Source organism: Lipophrys pholis (assembly GCF_963383615.2).
Source record: "Lipophrys pholis genome assembly, chromosome: 2".
NCBI lineage: Eukaryota > Metazoa > Chordata > Actinopteri > Blenniiformes > Blenniidae > Lipophrys > Lipophrys pholis.
Window position 1 is genome coordinate 20,889,679 of NC_137636.1, and position 14,336 is coordinate 20,904,014.

General features: G+C 40.4%; 1 protein-coding gene across 1 annotated transcript in view; it reads right to left on the minus strand.

Moving 5' to 3' along the window:
* The window catches only part of LOC308106876 (adhesion G-protein coupled receptor G5-like), a 16,769-nt gene extending 2,890 nt beyond the window's left edge, over positions 1-13,879 (minus strand). Inside the window, exons 1-11 of the mRNA XM_080458888.1 lie at positions 13,820-13,879; positions 11,632-12,152; positions 11,460-11,535; positions 10,812-10,956; positions 9,079-9,192; positions 6,385-6,504; positions 6,220-6,265; positions 5,923-6,017; positions 2,001-2,122; positions 864-1,132; positions 687-783 (exon numbers count right to left, since the gene is read on the minus strand). Coding sequence (XP_080315014.1) covers positions 687-783; positions 864-1,132; positions 2,001-2,122; positions 5,923-6,017; positions 6,220-6,265; positions 6,385-6,504; positions 9,079-9,192; positions 10,812-10,956; positions 11,460-11,535; positions 11,632-12,152; positions 13,820-13,827 — 1,613 coding nt within the window. The 5' untranslated portion in view covers positions 13,828-13,879. The remainder of the gene's footprint in view (positions 1-686; positions 784-863; positions 1,133-2,000; positions 2,123-5,922; positions 6,018-6,219; positions 6,266-6,384; positions 6,505-9,078; positions 9,193-10,811; positions 10,957-11,459; positions 11,536-11,631; positions 12,153-13,819) is intronic.
* Between the last annotated feature and the right edge of the window lie 457 nt (positions 13,880-14,336).

Below are 14,336 nucleotides of genomic sequence, written 5' to 3' on the forward strand. Positions count from 1 at the left end.
ACCAATGCATGTGGGATTTCACAACAAATTGTTGTCATGATTCCCAGTCCATCTTCTCCTATGACTTGGCAGTTTTATTGTTGACAGTCACTGTAATAACAATCCAACTTGGTCGTCTGTCCATACAAATGTCCGTGTACTCCCATTGGTAATGTTTCGAGAGAACTGTTCTCTGCTGCACTTGTGTGTGGTTTCATTACATAAACAAACACCTGCACTACATCGTTTTCAGTGTGCCTGCTGTTCCAGTGTCAAAAGGCATCGTTTTCAGAATGTTGCCACGTAAACACAAAACTTTTCTGAAACAACAACGCAAAAGCTATGCCCCTGAATGTGGTTGTTATAAGCTTGTCACTGGGAAAGGTTGTGGGGTAATGACATAATAACTAGACTTTAAAACACGAACCTAATTCTATCAGTACAACATAAAATTACAAGAATTACTTCCTGACACAGTTCAAACACACACACACACACACACACACACACACACACACACACACACACACACACACACACACACACACACACACACACACACACACACACACACACACACACACACACACACACACACACACACACACACACACACACACACGCGCGCGCGCTTGCGCACAAAACAGCTGATAGATAAAAGTTAAATATGAGCTACGCTTGTAGGTTTGCTGCAGTCTTTGCCTCACATTGCTGTAGTGTTGGAGTTCCAGGAGTCCATTGGGACACGGCCATACAAGCCTCTGTCGACGATCGTCACCAGAGACACAATGACAGCAGGAACGCCTGAAACACAAACCAATGGTCTCACTCCCAGCTTACTGACTGTAGAGAGCAACCTTGACGGCCCACATGACGCCACTCACCCCATCCCACGAGGCTGAGCTTCAGCACGTACCACCTCACATAGATGTTAAAGACTTTGACCAAGAGACGGTAGAGGTGGAAGCCCTCCAAGGCAATCCACATGAAGGTGGCCAACAGTGAGTAGTGAAGACCGACAGCCATGTAAAGACACGGCCCGGTGGAGGGGAGGGCTGCGACCGCCTGACTGGGCAGGAAGTGGAGGTTGAGGAGGATGAGAGCAACGGCCAGGTTGATGTGGACCTTCATCGAAAGGTCTGCTCTCATCTTACTGTCAGATGGTGGAGAAATGTTATGGAGTGAGTGATCACGGTCACATCATGTAAAAGTCATGTAAAAGTAGAGGAAAAAGACTGGATCCTAACAGTGATGCCGATAACGTGTTACTATTTCCAAACCAGTAATCAGATTAAAGTTACTTATCCAAGTCACTGTGCGTTACTATTGTAGCGTCCCGCAGGGCATTGGAAAGGAGGACGAGTTTCTTGTCTGTAACAGAACCGGCCACTACTTCATTCTCCTCCAACCCAACACACAAATACACAAACACACAGGCAGTCTCCAAATGCTCACTTGACCCATCCCCCTTCTCCACTCTCAGCCAATCACAGGCCAAATCGGTGCGTTCAGGCAACACCAAAAAATGGGAACCAAAACAACATCATCATTAAACTTGAACATCTTACAACACAACTGCAGAGATGTTACTCCATTATTGTGATTCCCCTTAGTAAAAAGATATATTGGTAGAAAGCTCCTCCCTTATGTTGACACGGTGGAGGGTGCTGTCGGCAGCTGCGGAAAGTAACTAAAAAGTCACTTGTAATCTAACTTAGTTACTTTTAAAAGTAAGTAACCAGTAATTAGTAAGTAACTATGTTACTTTCAAAGGAGTAACTATAGCAATCAGTAATCAGATTGATTTTTCAAGGTAACCGTGGCAACACTGGATGCTAATTTCATCTTCATCCTGATGAAAACATGTCAAAAGTGTGTGTAACAACCTCCCTGCCTGAAAAGAAACAAGCAAAATACTTATGAATAAACTAAATACATAATGACTTTAACTGAACAGGAAGGTTGAATAAAAGTGAACAAATTGGAATGAGAATGAAATCCCCAAGAAATGAATGATTTACCTGTTTACGATGAAGAGCAAAACAGCTATGATCAGAGTGAAAAGAGAAAGACTGCAGCCAATCAGAGTGATGTATGTCAGGATCTCCTGGTCTTCATCTGAGACATCTTCATCTGGTGATAACTGTGAAGATGACAATTGTGAAGAAAACACTGGATTATTTAAAGACACAATAAATACATTATACATGCATAAAGATGGGATAAATTCTGAATAAACTATTGAACTCATTGTTTCACTGTGTTAGTGCAATGTGGACCTCTGCTTGTATTCAGCTGTGGTCCCGTTGTGTTTTTATTTATTTATTTATTTATGTTATAAATCTCAGTGCTGCCAATAGTTACCACTTTGAACAGTAACTTAGTTACTTTACTGATCGCTTGTTTTAAAAGTAACGAAGTTAGATCCCAAGTTACTTTTTTAGTTACTTTCAGCAGCTGCTGACAACACCCTCCGCCGTCTAAACATAAAAATGACAACCGGTTCTGATCACTGCCTGGCCTCCTGCTGATGCATATTTAAACCTTTAGCCTACATTCTTTGTTGTATTTATATCTGACTCAGTGGCGCCGCAAGCCGGAATACTGTGCGCACTGTGCCCTGTGCGTACAATTTTTTTGAAGGTGTGAAAAAATGTACAGGACTGTCTCAGAAAATTAGAATATTGTGATAAAGGTCTTTATTTTCTGTAATGCAATTAAAAAAACAAAAATGTCATACATTCTGGATTCATTACACATCAACTGAAATATTGCAAGCCTTTTATTATTTTAATATTGCTGATTATGGCATACAGCTTAAGAAAACTCAAATATCCTATCTCAAAAAATTAGAATATTTCCTCAGACCAAGTAAAAAAAAAAGATTTATAACAGCAAAACAAAATCAAACATTTGAAAATGTCAATTAATGCACTCAGTACTTGGTTGGGAACCCTTTTGCACGGATTACTGCATCAATGCGGCGTGGCATGGAAGCAATCAGCCTGTGGCATTGCTGAGGTGTTATGGAGGCCCAGGATGCTTCAATAGCGGCCTTTAGCTCATTTGCATTATTGGGTCTGGTGTCTTTCAGCTTCTTCTTCACAATACCCCACAAATTCTCTATGGGGTTCAGGTCAGGGGAGTTGGCAGGCCAATCGAGGACAGTAATGCCATGGTCAGTACACCAGTTACTGGTGGTTTTGGCACTGTGGGCAGGTGCCAGATCATGCTGGAAAATGAAATCATCATCTCCATAGAGCTTTTCAACAGATGGAAGCATGTAGTGCTCTAAAATCTCTTGGTACAGTACACAGCTGCATTGACTCTGGACTTGATGAAACACAGTGGACCAACACCAGCAGCTGACATGGCTCCCCAAACCATTGCTGACTGTGGGAACTTCACACTGGATTTCAAGCAACTTGGATTGTGCTCCTCTCCAGCCTTCCTCCAGACTCTAGCGCCTTGACTTCCAAATGAAATACAAAACTTGCTTTCGTCTGAAAACAGGACTCTGGACCACTCTGCAACTGTCCAGTGCTTCTTTTCCATAGCCCAAGTCAGACGCTTCTTCCGTTGTCTTGAGTTCAGGAGTGGCTTGACCATGGGAATACGGCTATTGTAGCCCATTTCCCGGACACGTCTGTGAACGGTGGCTTTTGATACCTGGACTCCAGCTTCAGTCCACAGTCTTTGAAGCCCCCCCAAATTCTGGAAGCGGCTCTTCTTCACAATGCTGTTAAGGCTGCGGTCCTCTCTCTTGGTTGTGCAGCGTTTCCTGCCACATTTCCTCCTTCCAACAGACTTTTTGTGAATGTGCTTTGAAACTGCACTCTGTGAACAGCCTGCTCTTTTAGAAATTTCTTTTTGTGTCTTACCCTCCTGATGGAGGGTGTCAATGATGGTCCTCTGGACAGCAGTCAGGTCAGCAGTCTTCCCCATACTTGTGATTTAGTTTACTGAACCAAGCTGAGTGTTTTTAAAGGCTCAGGGAAACCCTTGCAGGTGTTTCGAGTTAATTAGACGATTCAAGTGATTAGTTAAATAGCCTGCTAGTATACTTTTTCATGATATTCTAATATTTTGAGATGGGATATTTGAGTTTTCTTAAGCTGTATGCCATAATCAGCAATATTAAAACGACAAAAGGCTTGCAATATTTCAGTTGATGTGTAATGAATCCAGAATGTATGACATTGTCATGTTTTTAGTTGCATTACAGAAAATAAAGGACTTTAACACAATATTCTAATTTTCTGAGACAGTCCTGTATATGTTAAAGGAGTGTTTGTTTTTGTCTCTGCCTGGTACGCCGGGCGTTTTGCTGGGCTGTTATCATCTGGATTCGGACGCGGCAGCAGTATTGCTTTTAGCCTGGTGGATGTGTTTTAATTCTTCATATTCTCAGAGAATAATTGCTCCTTCAGTAATCTGTAAACTGCGCTGCAGGGTTTCTCCGTGGATGTGATTGGTAAAGTGACGCAAAGCACTTCAAAAACTACATTCTAAAAAGTGAACATACACATGACACCTCCATTTCCCATGATGCATCATTTTTTAAAGTGACAGACAAGCCTGCAACAGCAGTCCAGTTAATCCCAAAGTAATGAAGGCCCAGTTCTGAATATTTTGAGAACTTCAAGTAAAACTGTCATGACTCGTAAGTTGTACTTTGTATTACACATTTTACAACAAACCTTACATGGGTGAAACCCACAGCATCCTCTAACTGAAATATGTCAAACCAGTTTAGGGTCATCTGGATTATTTCCTCTTCAGTACTGAATTAATCAGCCGACCACATTTCATTCAAATCCACGGTTTATTCACTGTGCAGGCCAGTCAGACTGGATCATCTAGGTCTTTATGGACCTGCTTTGTGCACTGGTCATATTGGAACAGGAAGGGATCGTCTCCAAACTGTTGCCACAAAGTTGGGAGCATGAAATCAGTGGTGGACCTTGCTGGTTCCAACCAACTGCACAGCTTATTTGTTTTCAGAAATAAATTTCTCTGAATAGTTGCACCCCTGTTGAGTTTGCGCCCTGGGCAGTTGCCCACTCCTCTATTGCAAAATCCGCCACTGCATGAAATAGTTCAAAATATCATGGTTCACTAAACCTTTCAGAGTTCCTTTCACTGGAACTAAGGGGCGGAGCCCACACTCCCAAAACAAGCCTACAACATAGCCCCCCTCCACCAAACTATACACTTGCTACAATGCATTCAGACAAGTACCGTTCTCCTGGCAGCCTCCGAGGCCAGCTTTCTATCATATTGTCAGATGGAGAAGTGTGATTCCTTCCTCCACTGTTCTAGAGTCCAGTGTCTGTGAGCTTCACTTAACACTGTGCTCGGTGATGAAGTGCCATGGAAACCCTCCATGAAACTCTACACACTGGTCTGGAGGTAATCTGAAGATCTCATGAAGTTTGTACGTATGTAGCCGTTGACTCTGCAGAAAGTTGGCTGCCTCTGCCCACTATGAGCCTCAGCATCCGCTAAGTCCACTCTGTGATTATACCTGGCCTCCCACGTCCCAGCTGAGTTGCTGTTGTTCAGAATTACTTCCACTTTGCTATTGTACTACTAACAGTTGATTGTGAGAAAATCTCCCGGCTGGACTTGTTGCACTGGTGTCGTCCTATCACTGGACCACGTTGGAACTCACTGAGCTCCTGAGAGCGACACATTCTTTCACTAATGTTTGTGGAAATAGTCTGGATCCCTAGTTGCTTGATTTTATAGCACCATAAAAGTGGTGCCATAGAAGTGATTGGAACAACTGATGTGCAGAGCTGAGCAAATACTTTTGGCATCTTCTGTATCTCCTGGCTGAGATAAAAGAAAGCTAGCTGAGGTATTTGGATCAAATGATACATATCAGTAATCTGTGCAATTTTTGCACAGTTTGTAAGGTTAAAAAAAGGTCATTCCTACCAAAAGTATGCCAAAGAATGTGAGATGATCACAGGAACAGGTGATGCTTCCCTGATCCTCGTTCCACTTAGTGTCACAGCCACTTTTATTAAACTCTGGTGAGAGAAACAGAAATACATGAATAGCAAATCAGATGTTCAGAAGCAGTAAGCAACCCTATATAGTCGGAACTATGTAATTTCTATATGCTGGTGGGCTATTCATATTATTTATATTCATATAAATGAGCACCTCTACACCACATCCACCCAAGAAAGCACTAAAACTCATTGAATCAATTTTTGCTTGGATACTCACCTCTGGTTGAGAAGTCATAGAAGTGACACACTGGATCTTGGTTTTTCTGTGAAATTGAAGAGAGGACTTTACATGTTAGTACCAATAATTACATGAGAGTCACAGTGTTTGAGAATGCTTTTTCACACAAAGATTGCAGAAGGTAACAGAGGAAGTTATAGTTACACTGATGCTTGTAGTTAGATTTATGGTGATCTGGATATTCTCCTGGAGTCCTGAAACTTTCCTCGGCAAACTCAGGCCAACAAGTCTGCTGTCGTACAGTTTGGCCGAGGCATTTAGAGACTGCGAGACAATTTGAAGACAATCAGGGGGTCAAAGACAGAAAGTCTGGACATTTAACACAATATTTTGACACAACGATGAAATGTTAAGTTAATCATTCTAGGCACACATGCCACTCTGTTTAATCGCATTATTAAACAGAAGTACATTCAGTTTTTGTCTTAAATCTATCATGAACCTCCTCAATTGTGCCCTCTGTGTACTCAGCCAAGCCAGGAAACTATTTTTCCTGTAGAATTATGGAGGCTGCAGTGGAAATGATTGACAGCCTTTTACAGAAGTAGGCCGATACACAACGGGCCTATGAAACATTTGCCGAAACAGCAAAATGAGACCAAGGAGAAGACACCATTTTGGGGGATATTGAGAAGGATGACATGCGTAGCAGTATGCGGCAAGACACATTTCTTCTAGGCATATCTTTCAACAGGCTTAATACAAACGCCTTAATGGCTCGTTATCCGGACAGCACTGCTCACTGTTTGGAAGTTACGTTACTGATTTGCAACAGAGGATGTTGTGACGTGCACAGACTTGATATCCGGGAGGTAGTGCCATAGGGTTGCTCAAGCAGTGGAAAAGCACTATATAAGTCAAAATAACAATACATTGTACAACTTTGTGAAGTAATTTACAGTCAATTACAGTTTGCCGATAAGCTCACTTGTACACTGTCAGTGGAAATACAGAGAACAATGGTGCAGAGTAAAGCACCGTTACATTGGAGGATGTTGCCTTCTGTCACAAACTTTCTTCCTCTTTTGTGAATTTTTTTTTTTTATAAAATAAATAAAAATAAAATGAAGATTCTCATGCACTACATTTGACTACATGTGGCTTTTTATTGTTTTTGATAAATTAGTTCGATTTAACAAAGTTGTACTGTTAAGACAAATCATGCCTGCTAGCCATTAATGCAATATGACCTCAATAAATTGACAAAATGTCATCTTCTGTGCATTGATAAGCATCTAGTTGTAAAGTTATGCACATCAAACATTTTGTTCAGATTAAAAACACATTATACACTGGGTGAAATGCAGCCTTGCAACATCTCACAGAGTTCCTATTTTTTTTATTACCTACCTGATCTAAATCTGAGTTTCTCCTTCATTCAACAGCACACAGTTTCACTTCACTAAATCATTCAGAAAGGTGCTGGACATCATGTTTGCACTTCTTAAAAATTGGTGAATTTACTTGTATGGTGAAATTTATTATCAAGCCTTTTCAAGTATGCAGCTTGGAGAGTTTGAAATATTCAACTCATAAAAAAAACTAACAAAGACAATAAACAGTTTTGTTTAAACCAAAAATCCAGTGTTGAATCAACAGGATGCTTAGTTTAGGCTTGTTTCCTTGTCATGTGTTGAATACAAAGCGTGATGATCTATTTTGTGGTCATTTCTAAATGTTACCTTTTATAACGCGAATATATTAGTTTTATTTGCCCTCATGAGCCAGCGTATCCTCCCACAACTACATTAACTCATATTCATATAAAGAACGTTCTTAGATCTCATATTGAGGCCAACATTCACAGTTCAATGACAGTTCAGACATGACAATCATAATCTTAACTGTGGATACACCAATACTGCATGGAGTACACGTACTCATAAAAGATCTCTGATACAACCCGGCAAGTATTACGAGACATCATCCATCAGCAACATCATCAGCAGGTAGACAAGGGAGGATGAGTGATGTCGGCAGTTTGAAGAATGTTTAATATTAATGGGAATGAAAAAAGTCTGACAGATTGTAAATTATGTTCTGACAAAATATCAAGAGGAGGAGAAAGATGGTTCGTGCAACACCAGCAACTTAACCCGCAGAGACATTTGGACCAGCAGAGTCCAATGTTGCTGAGTAGTTTAGCTGCTCAGTGGATCAGGAGGATTTTACTCCGAGCCGTGCTACATGCGACACGCAACTTGCTGCACGCTACGTGATAAAGAGTTTCAGGACTCACACACCAGTGAAGCTACAGTATATGCTGAACATTAAAGTCTAACTGCTACACTCATGAACAGCGAGCTCAGTCCCTCGATCTACAGTAGCACACTACGCGGCCTTTTTAGATAGTTGGAGGCGAGCATAGCGTCGAGGAAGAAGCTGAGTGGAGGTGATTCATGGCGTTCATGTATCGTTTGCACATACAGTATCATTTAGGCCTAATGATACTTAATACGTATTCAGGTAAGCCGTGGCTCGGTTGGGATTAATAAAGTATGATTGGTCTAAGTTCAGTTCTCTGTGTTGGCAAGCACTGTGGGCCCCTGAGCAAGACCCTCGACCCCCACCAGCTACCCCAAGCACCATACCGTGGCTGCCCACCGATGGGTCAATTCGGTAAAGAAACTTATTGAGAAGAAATGTATTAATTGAAAAAAAACATGATTTAAAAAAAACACAAACAAATAAAGAAAAATAATGGTTAGTTCTACCTTTAAAAAAAGTGGTATATGTATTTTATTTTTGAAATCTCACTCAGTAGAAAGTGAAATCTATGCCTGTCTAGGCAGTTTCTCTTCATCAAAATAGTTGGTAGCAAAGTGTAGGTACACTGACCCCTTCAGTCACATTCAGCATGCAGAACACCATGGTCTCATTTAGTCCGGGTTGCAGTTCCCCCGGCAGCCAAACGCTCACTCTGCTGTTTGAAACCACTGTGTCAGCCATTACCTATCAAAGAGACCAAACGGGAAGTGGATCATTGTTTTTGAATATATCCATCACTTTAAGAACTCCTGGATGAGGTGTATGATCAGAAGTTTGGCGTTTAATCGTCTTCTATGTGATGCGACTTTGGAGGAAGCGCACATGTTACCCAAGGAGATAATGTCCTATCATCCCAGATGCAGGACTTTATGTAATATAAAAATAACTATTGGTGATGAGCACTTTTGAACTAAAAAGTTAATGTTAAGTACAGTTAGTTAATGTAAAGTGTGTGGGTTTTCTGTAGACTTTGATTTTTATACTGCCGTCCTGTCTGTGGTGAATGTTCATGTCCAGAAAGGAAAGGGTCCTGTTAGTTTCCTCTTCATGTGTGAATTGTTTGTTTCCAGTGTCGTTCATGATGTTCAGATGGTCTGTGAGCTCTTGGGTGTGTCCAGTTTTTATTATTTCCGGGATGTCGTCTACGTATCTTTTCCAGAGAGTGGGTCTGCAGTGTGCGGGTGCTGTGTTGATGTGTTGTGATTCACCACAGACAGGACGACAGTATAAAAATCACAGTCTACAGAAAACCCCCACACAGGGACCAGTACCTCCTCTGGACATCAGAACACCCCACAGCACACAAACTTTTCGTCGTCAGAATATTTTATGAACAGGCCGCCAGCATAACAGATGACATAGACAAAAACAGAGGAGGACAAATACATCAAGAATGCACTCACACAGTCTCAATATCCAAAATGGGCCATAAACAAAGGAAAACAACAAGTTGAGAATAAAGAAAAGAAGAGAAAACAAAAGAAAACAAAACACGCAGAAAAAACAGGTTAGAGCAAAAACAACAGCAGCATTACATACATCCGAGACATAACAGAACCCATACAACGAATAATGAAAACACACAACATCAGCACAGCAGTGAAACCACACACAAAACACTCTGACAGTTGCTCGTACACCCTAAAGATATAATAGACCCGGAGAACAAATGCAACATAATATGTGAAATCCCATGCAAACCATGTAACAAAGCATACATTGGTGAAACGGGTAGATCCTTTAATATAAGAGAAAAAAAGCATCAAACAGAATGTGAAAAAGAAACAGCAGGACGACTCACAAGATAAAAAAAAAAAAAAAAGACTGCACAACAAGAAAATGCAAAATCAGCCATCCCCGACCACTGCAGAAGAAACAACCACACCGTCAACTGGAATGAGGGAAGGGTCATCACATTAGTTTGATAAACGGTGGATAAAGGAGGCCATCAAGATCAGGAAGCGGGAGATCATAAACCGGGACGAGGGGCCCACATCCTCTCACACACCTGGGATTCCATCCTCCAGAGACCACCAGACGGCGAGGGGCATGGCCGGCCTGACAGAATCCGACAGTTCTGTCAGTCCGGTCACCTGATAAAGACCGACATGTCATCACACGTCAGATGACGCTCTGAGGAAGGCTTCAGACGCAGCCGAAACATGTCAGCCAACCCGTCGTTTAAAAAGAATCTATACATAAGATATTGTGAGGTTGTTTCTTTGACAAAGCAACAAAAATCCAAATCTACCAGCAACCTTTTCTCTTAGAATTAGTCTCAAGGTGTGTTCAATCCAATTTACCTCAGTGTCACTGGCAGAAATTTTAAGACCTTCGAAGACGCCTTTGGATTTGTGCAGAAGTGCCACTCCATACGTGTCCATGGATATCGTCGTCGTTCCATTAATGTCTGTTCCCTGTAGAACTTCCTCAAGAGACTCAATGGCACTTTTGGGGAAAAAAAAACATCACATTGTCCAAGGTATTACTTTCATTTTCATGTTTTACTAAGTGAGCCACAAACAGATGCACAAATGGACAAATGGAATTGAAAGAGCTGAAATTATTTTGTCGTTTATAGGGACGCACCGATACCACTGTTGATGTACTGACCTTTTAACTACTTGACTACACTGAGTACTCAGTTTATATTTTTGCCTGTGGGTGCCAAAGTAGCCAGGCAGGTGTGGGGTGGGTGCAGCAATGAGAAGTATATATTGCAGTTTCTTGTGGCTACCCTCAAGGATAACGCTGTTTTTTAAATATTCAGTCCGAAGATGGTGGCACGGTAATTCAATTGGCCCGTGGATTTCCCCTTTCATTTTTTTTTAAACTCTGACGACAGCATATCAAGCCCCCCCCCCCCCCCGCCCCCCCCCCCCCAATTGGTATCGGTGCATCCCTAGCGATGAGAGGGAGGAACACATTTCGAAATAAAATAAGATTTATACTCAATAGTGTCATCTGGGTTTCCTTTTTCCTGAACGTATTTGAAATCGGCCATGCAACATTTGGCCTCTGAAACTCCTGAGGAGTGAATAAATGTTCAAATATCAGTGGTACCAACAAGACAATTTAAATGATGATGATAATTTGAAAAGAGAATATATCAATGTTTCTTACCCGGTCTCTTTTGAGGACATATTTTGCAGCGACTTCTGCAACCTTTTCCTTGGTCCTTGACCTTGACCTTGACCTTGTCCTTGTCCTTCTCCTTCTCCTTCTCCTTCTCCTTGTCCTTGTCCTTGCCCTTGTCCTTGTCCTTGTCCTTGTCCTTGTCCTTGCCCTTGCCCTTGCCCTTGCCCTTGTCCTTGTCCTTGTCCTTGTCCTTGTCCTTGTCCTTGTCCTTGTCTTTGTCTTTGTCTTTGTACATGTACATGTCCTTGTCCTTGTCCTTGTCCTTGTCCTTGTCCTTGTCCTTGTCCATCTTATTCCCTTGATCTTTGTTTGCTTTTCGACTTGAAGGCCTGTCTGTATCTTTCTTTGTCTCCTCATCTTCAGACATACCTGTGATATTCTCTTTTTGCATATTCTGGTTTTCACTTTGATCCTGTGTTGAATCTCTGTTTTTTGTACATGAATGACAGGGATCTTGTTGAGATATACAGATTAGGAACAGCCACCAGAGGAGCCCCAACATCACCCTGTGAAATCAAAGAATCCATGAAAGACCTCAAGAAATTGTCAGCATGTTTCGACACTCACAAAGTGCTCAGTCCAAGCATCACTGACTGAATTCAAAGCACACACTAACACTTGGAAGCTGGTGGTACACAAAACACAGCTGGAGAATCAATAACATTATTCTTTGCTTGTACTAATTATATCTCTTGTGGCAAACTTATGATAAAAATGGTTGTCATTTTGATAAGTTTCTTTAATGTCATTGCACATTCCTACATGAAATTTTCTCCCTGTCAGACCAGAATAAGTGAATAAGAAAACAGTGGCATATGATGATGATACATTCACTATTTCACCCTTTATTATGATTCCAAACAAATGATGATGATGTTTAGGGAGTTGTTTTTGGAGTTTCAGTCATTTTCATATGCAGATGACACATTTCCTCTAGTATTTGATAACAGATTAGCTACTACTACTGAGCATGGGTACAACTACTAGTTACAACAACCATGGTGTGCATTTGCTTTTCCCCCGTTTCCATGAAGACAGACTTCAAAAAGTACATGTACATGTACTCTCATTGTTAATATTTAGAGAGTAACGTTCTCTACTCACGCATGTTTCCCTTAATTACAAAACCAGAACACAGCACCTATTAGTGGACCAACATAAAAACTACATTGTTTTCATGTGAAAACAATTTTTGTAGGTTGAGTTGAATATACTGTACAAAGTACAAACTATGAGCAATGTATTGCACACAAACACTGGATGTCGCATTAAGTTATTTGATTTGTCCAACCACTCCAGATTTAAAAAAAAGAAAAATAGCAATGACTTACAGGTTCAGGGTTCAAAGGGTTAAACATGTATTCATTTTGCTAAACAGAAAGACATCACCTCATATTATTTTGATTATATCTTTCTTTGTTAAGTTAAATTCATAGTATCTATTGTGGAAGAAAAAATATCTAACAGCTTATTGAGTAACCCCTGAGAAGCATCTGGGTTTGTTTTTGGTTAAACTGAATGAATGAATGAATGAATGAATGCTTTATTTCGGTTAAAAATAAAAAATAAAAACAAAATCATGTTTTTACAAAATAAACAGACAGCAACCGAAAAAGGAATAGGCTGAAGCCTCAAGGCTTATTTGTGCCTATCCTGTACCATCATAGGATTAACTGAATAATTCACAATAAAACATCACTAATACTCCATTACTACTGAAAAATCAAATTCAATCAAATTTCATTGTAACCTTTGATAATTTTAGACTTTAAAGTCTTCTTGAAAACATACATAGAATTACACATCTTTATTTCATCATTAAGTCCATTCCATAATTTTACACCCAAAACTGACACACATCTGTACCTGATATTAGTTTTTACTTTGTGAGTGTCAAACATTAGCAAACCCCTTAGGTTAACTGAATTCGTTAACCATACAGAGGAGGCATACTTTAAATATATTAAAAATTATAAAGAATATTGAGATTTTTTATGTGGAAAAGTAAATATTTTATATTCAGGCTTTGAAAACCGAGAATGGGAAGTAGGAAGACCTGCAGAATTCATTAGTCCTAACTAATGGTATAACATAGGTACATGGTATTAATTTGTATACTTCGCAAAATGATAACAGAACAGTTGGAAGACATTAAGAGAGACGTGAAGCCTACCTTTGCATTGTGGTCAGCTGGTGAGGAAATGATTGTCTGAAGAGAACACAGACTTATATGGCAGCAGAGGAACCATGAGAGAGGAACCACGGTGAAATATAATAGCTTCTTGGGAAGTTGACAAAAGAACATTCAAATGAGATTCTGACAAAAAAGAGGAAACAGCAAAAGATAGAAAGCAACAAACACAGAACACACAACTGTTTCAAGGGAAATGAAAATAACACGGAAAACAACTGAAACTGCACATTTCTATCACAAAAAGTTAAAACCAATTGTATTACTTGGGTTGCAGCTCAGCCTCAACGCCATAGGATGCTTTTTGTGTTGTCATGTCCCTGACTACTTCCTCCAGCAGGTGGCAGTAGTGTATAGAAAAACTCATACGTCATTACTGAATGGAGATGTGAAAAAGAAAATCGCCCCCACCATTTGCATTTATTGGTGTTTTCATGCTTTTAATAGATAAATTAATAACAAATAGTGGATTAAGTCATGTTTTTGCAAACCAAATACT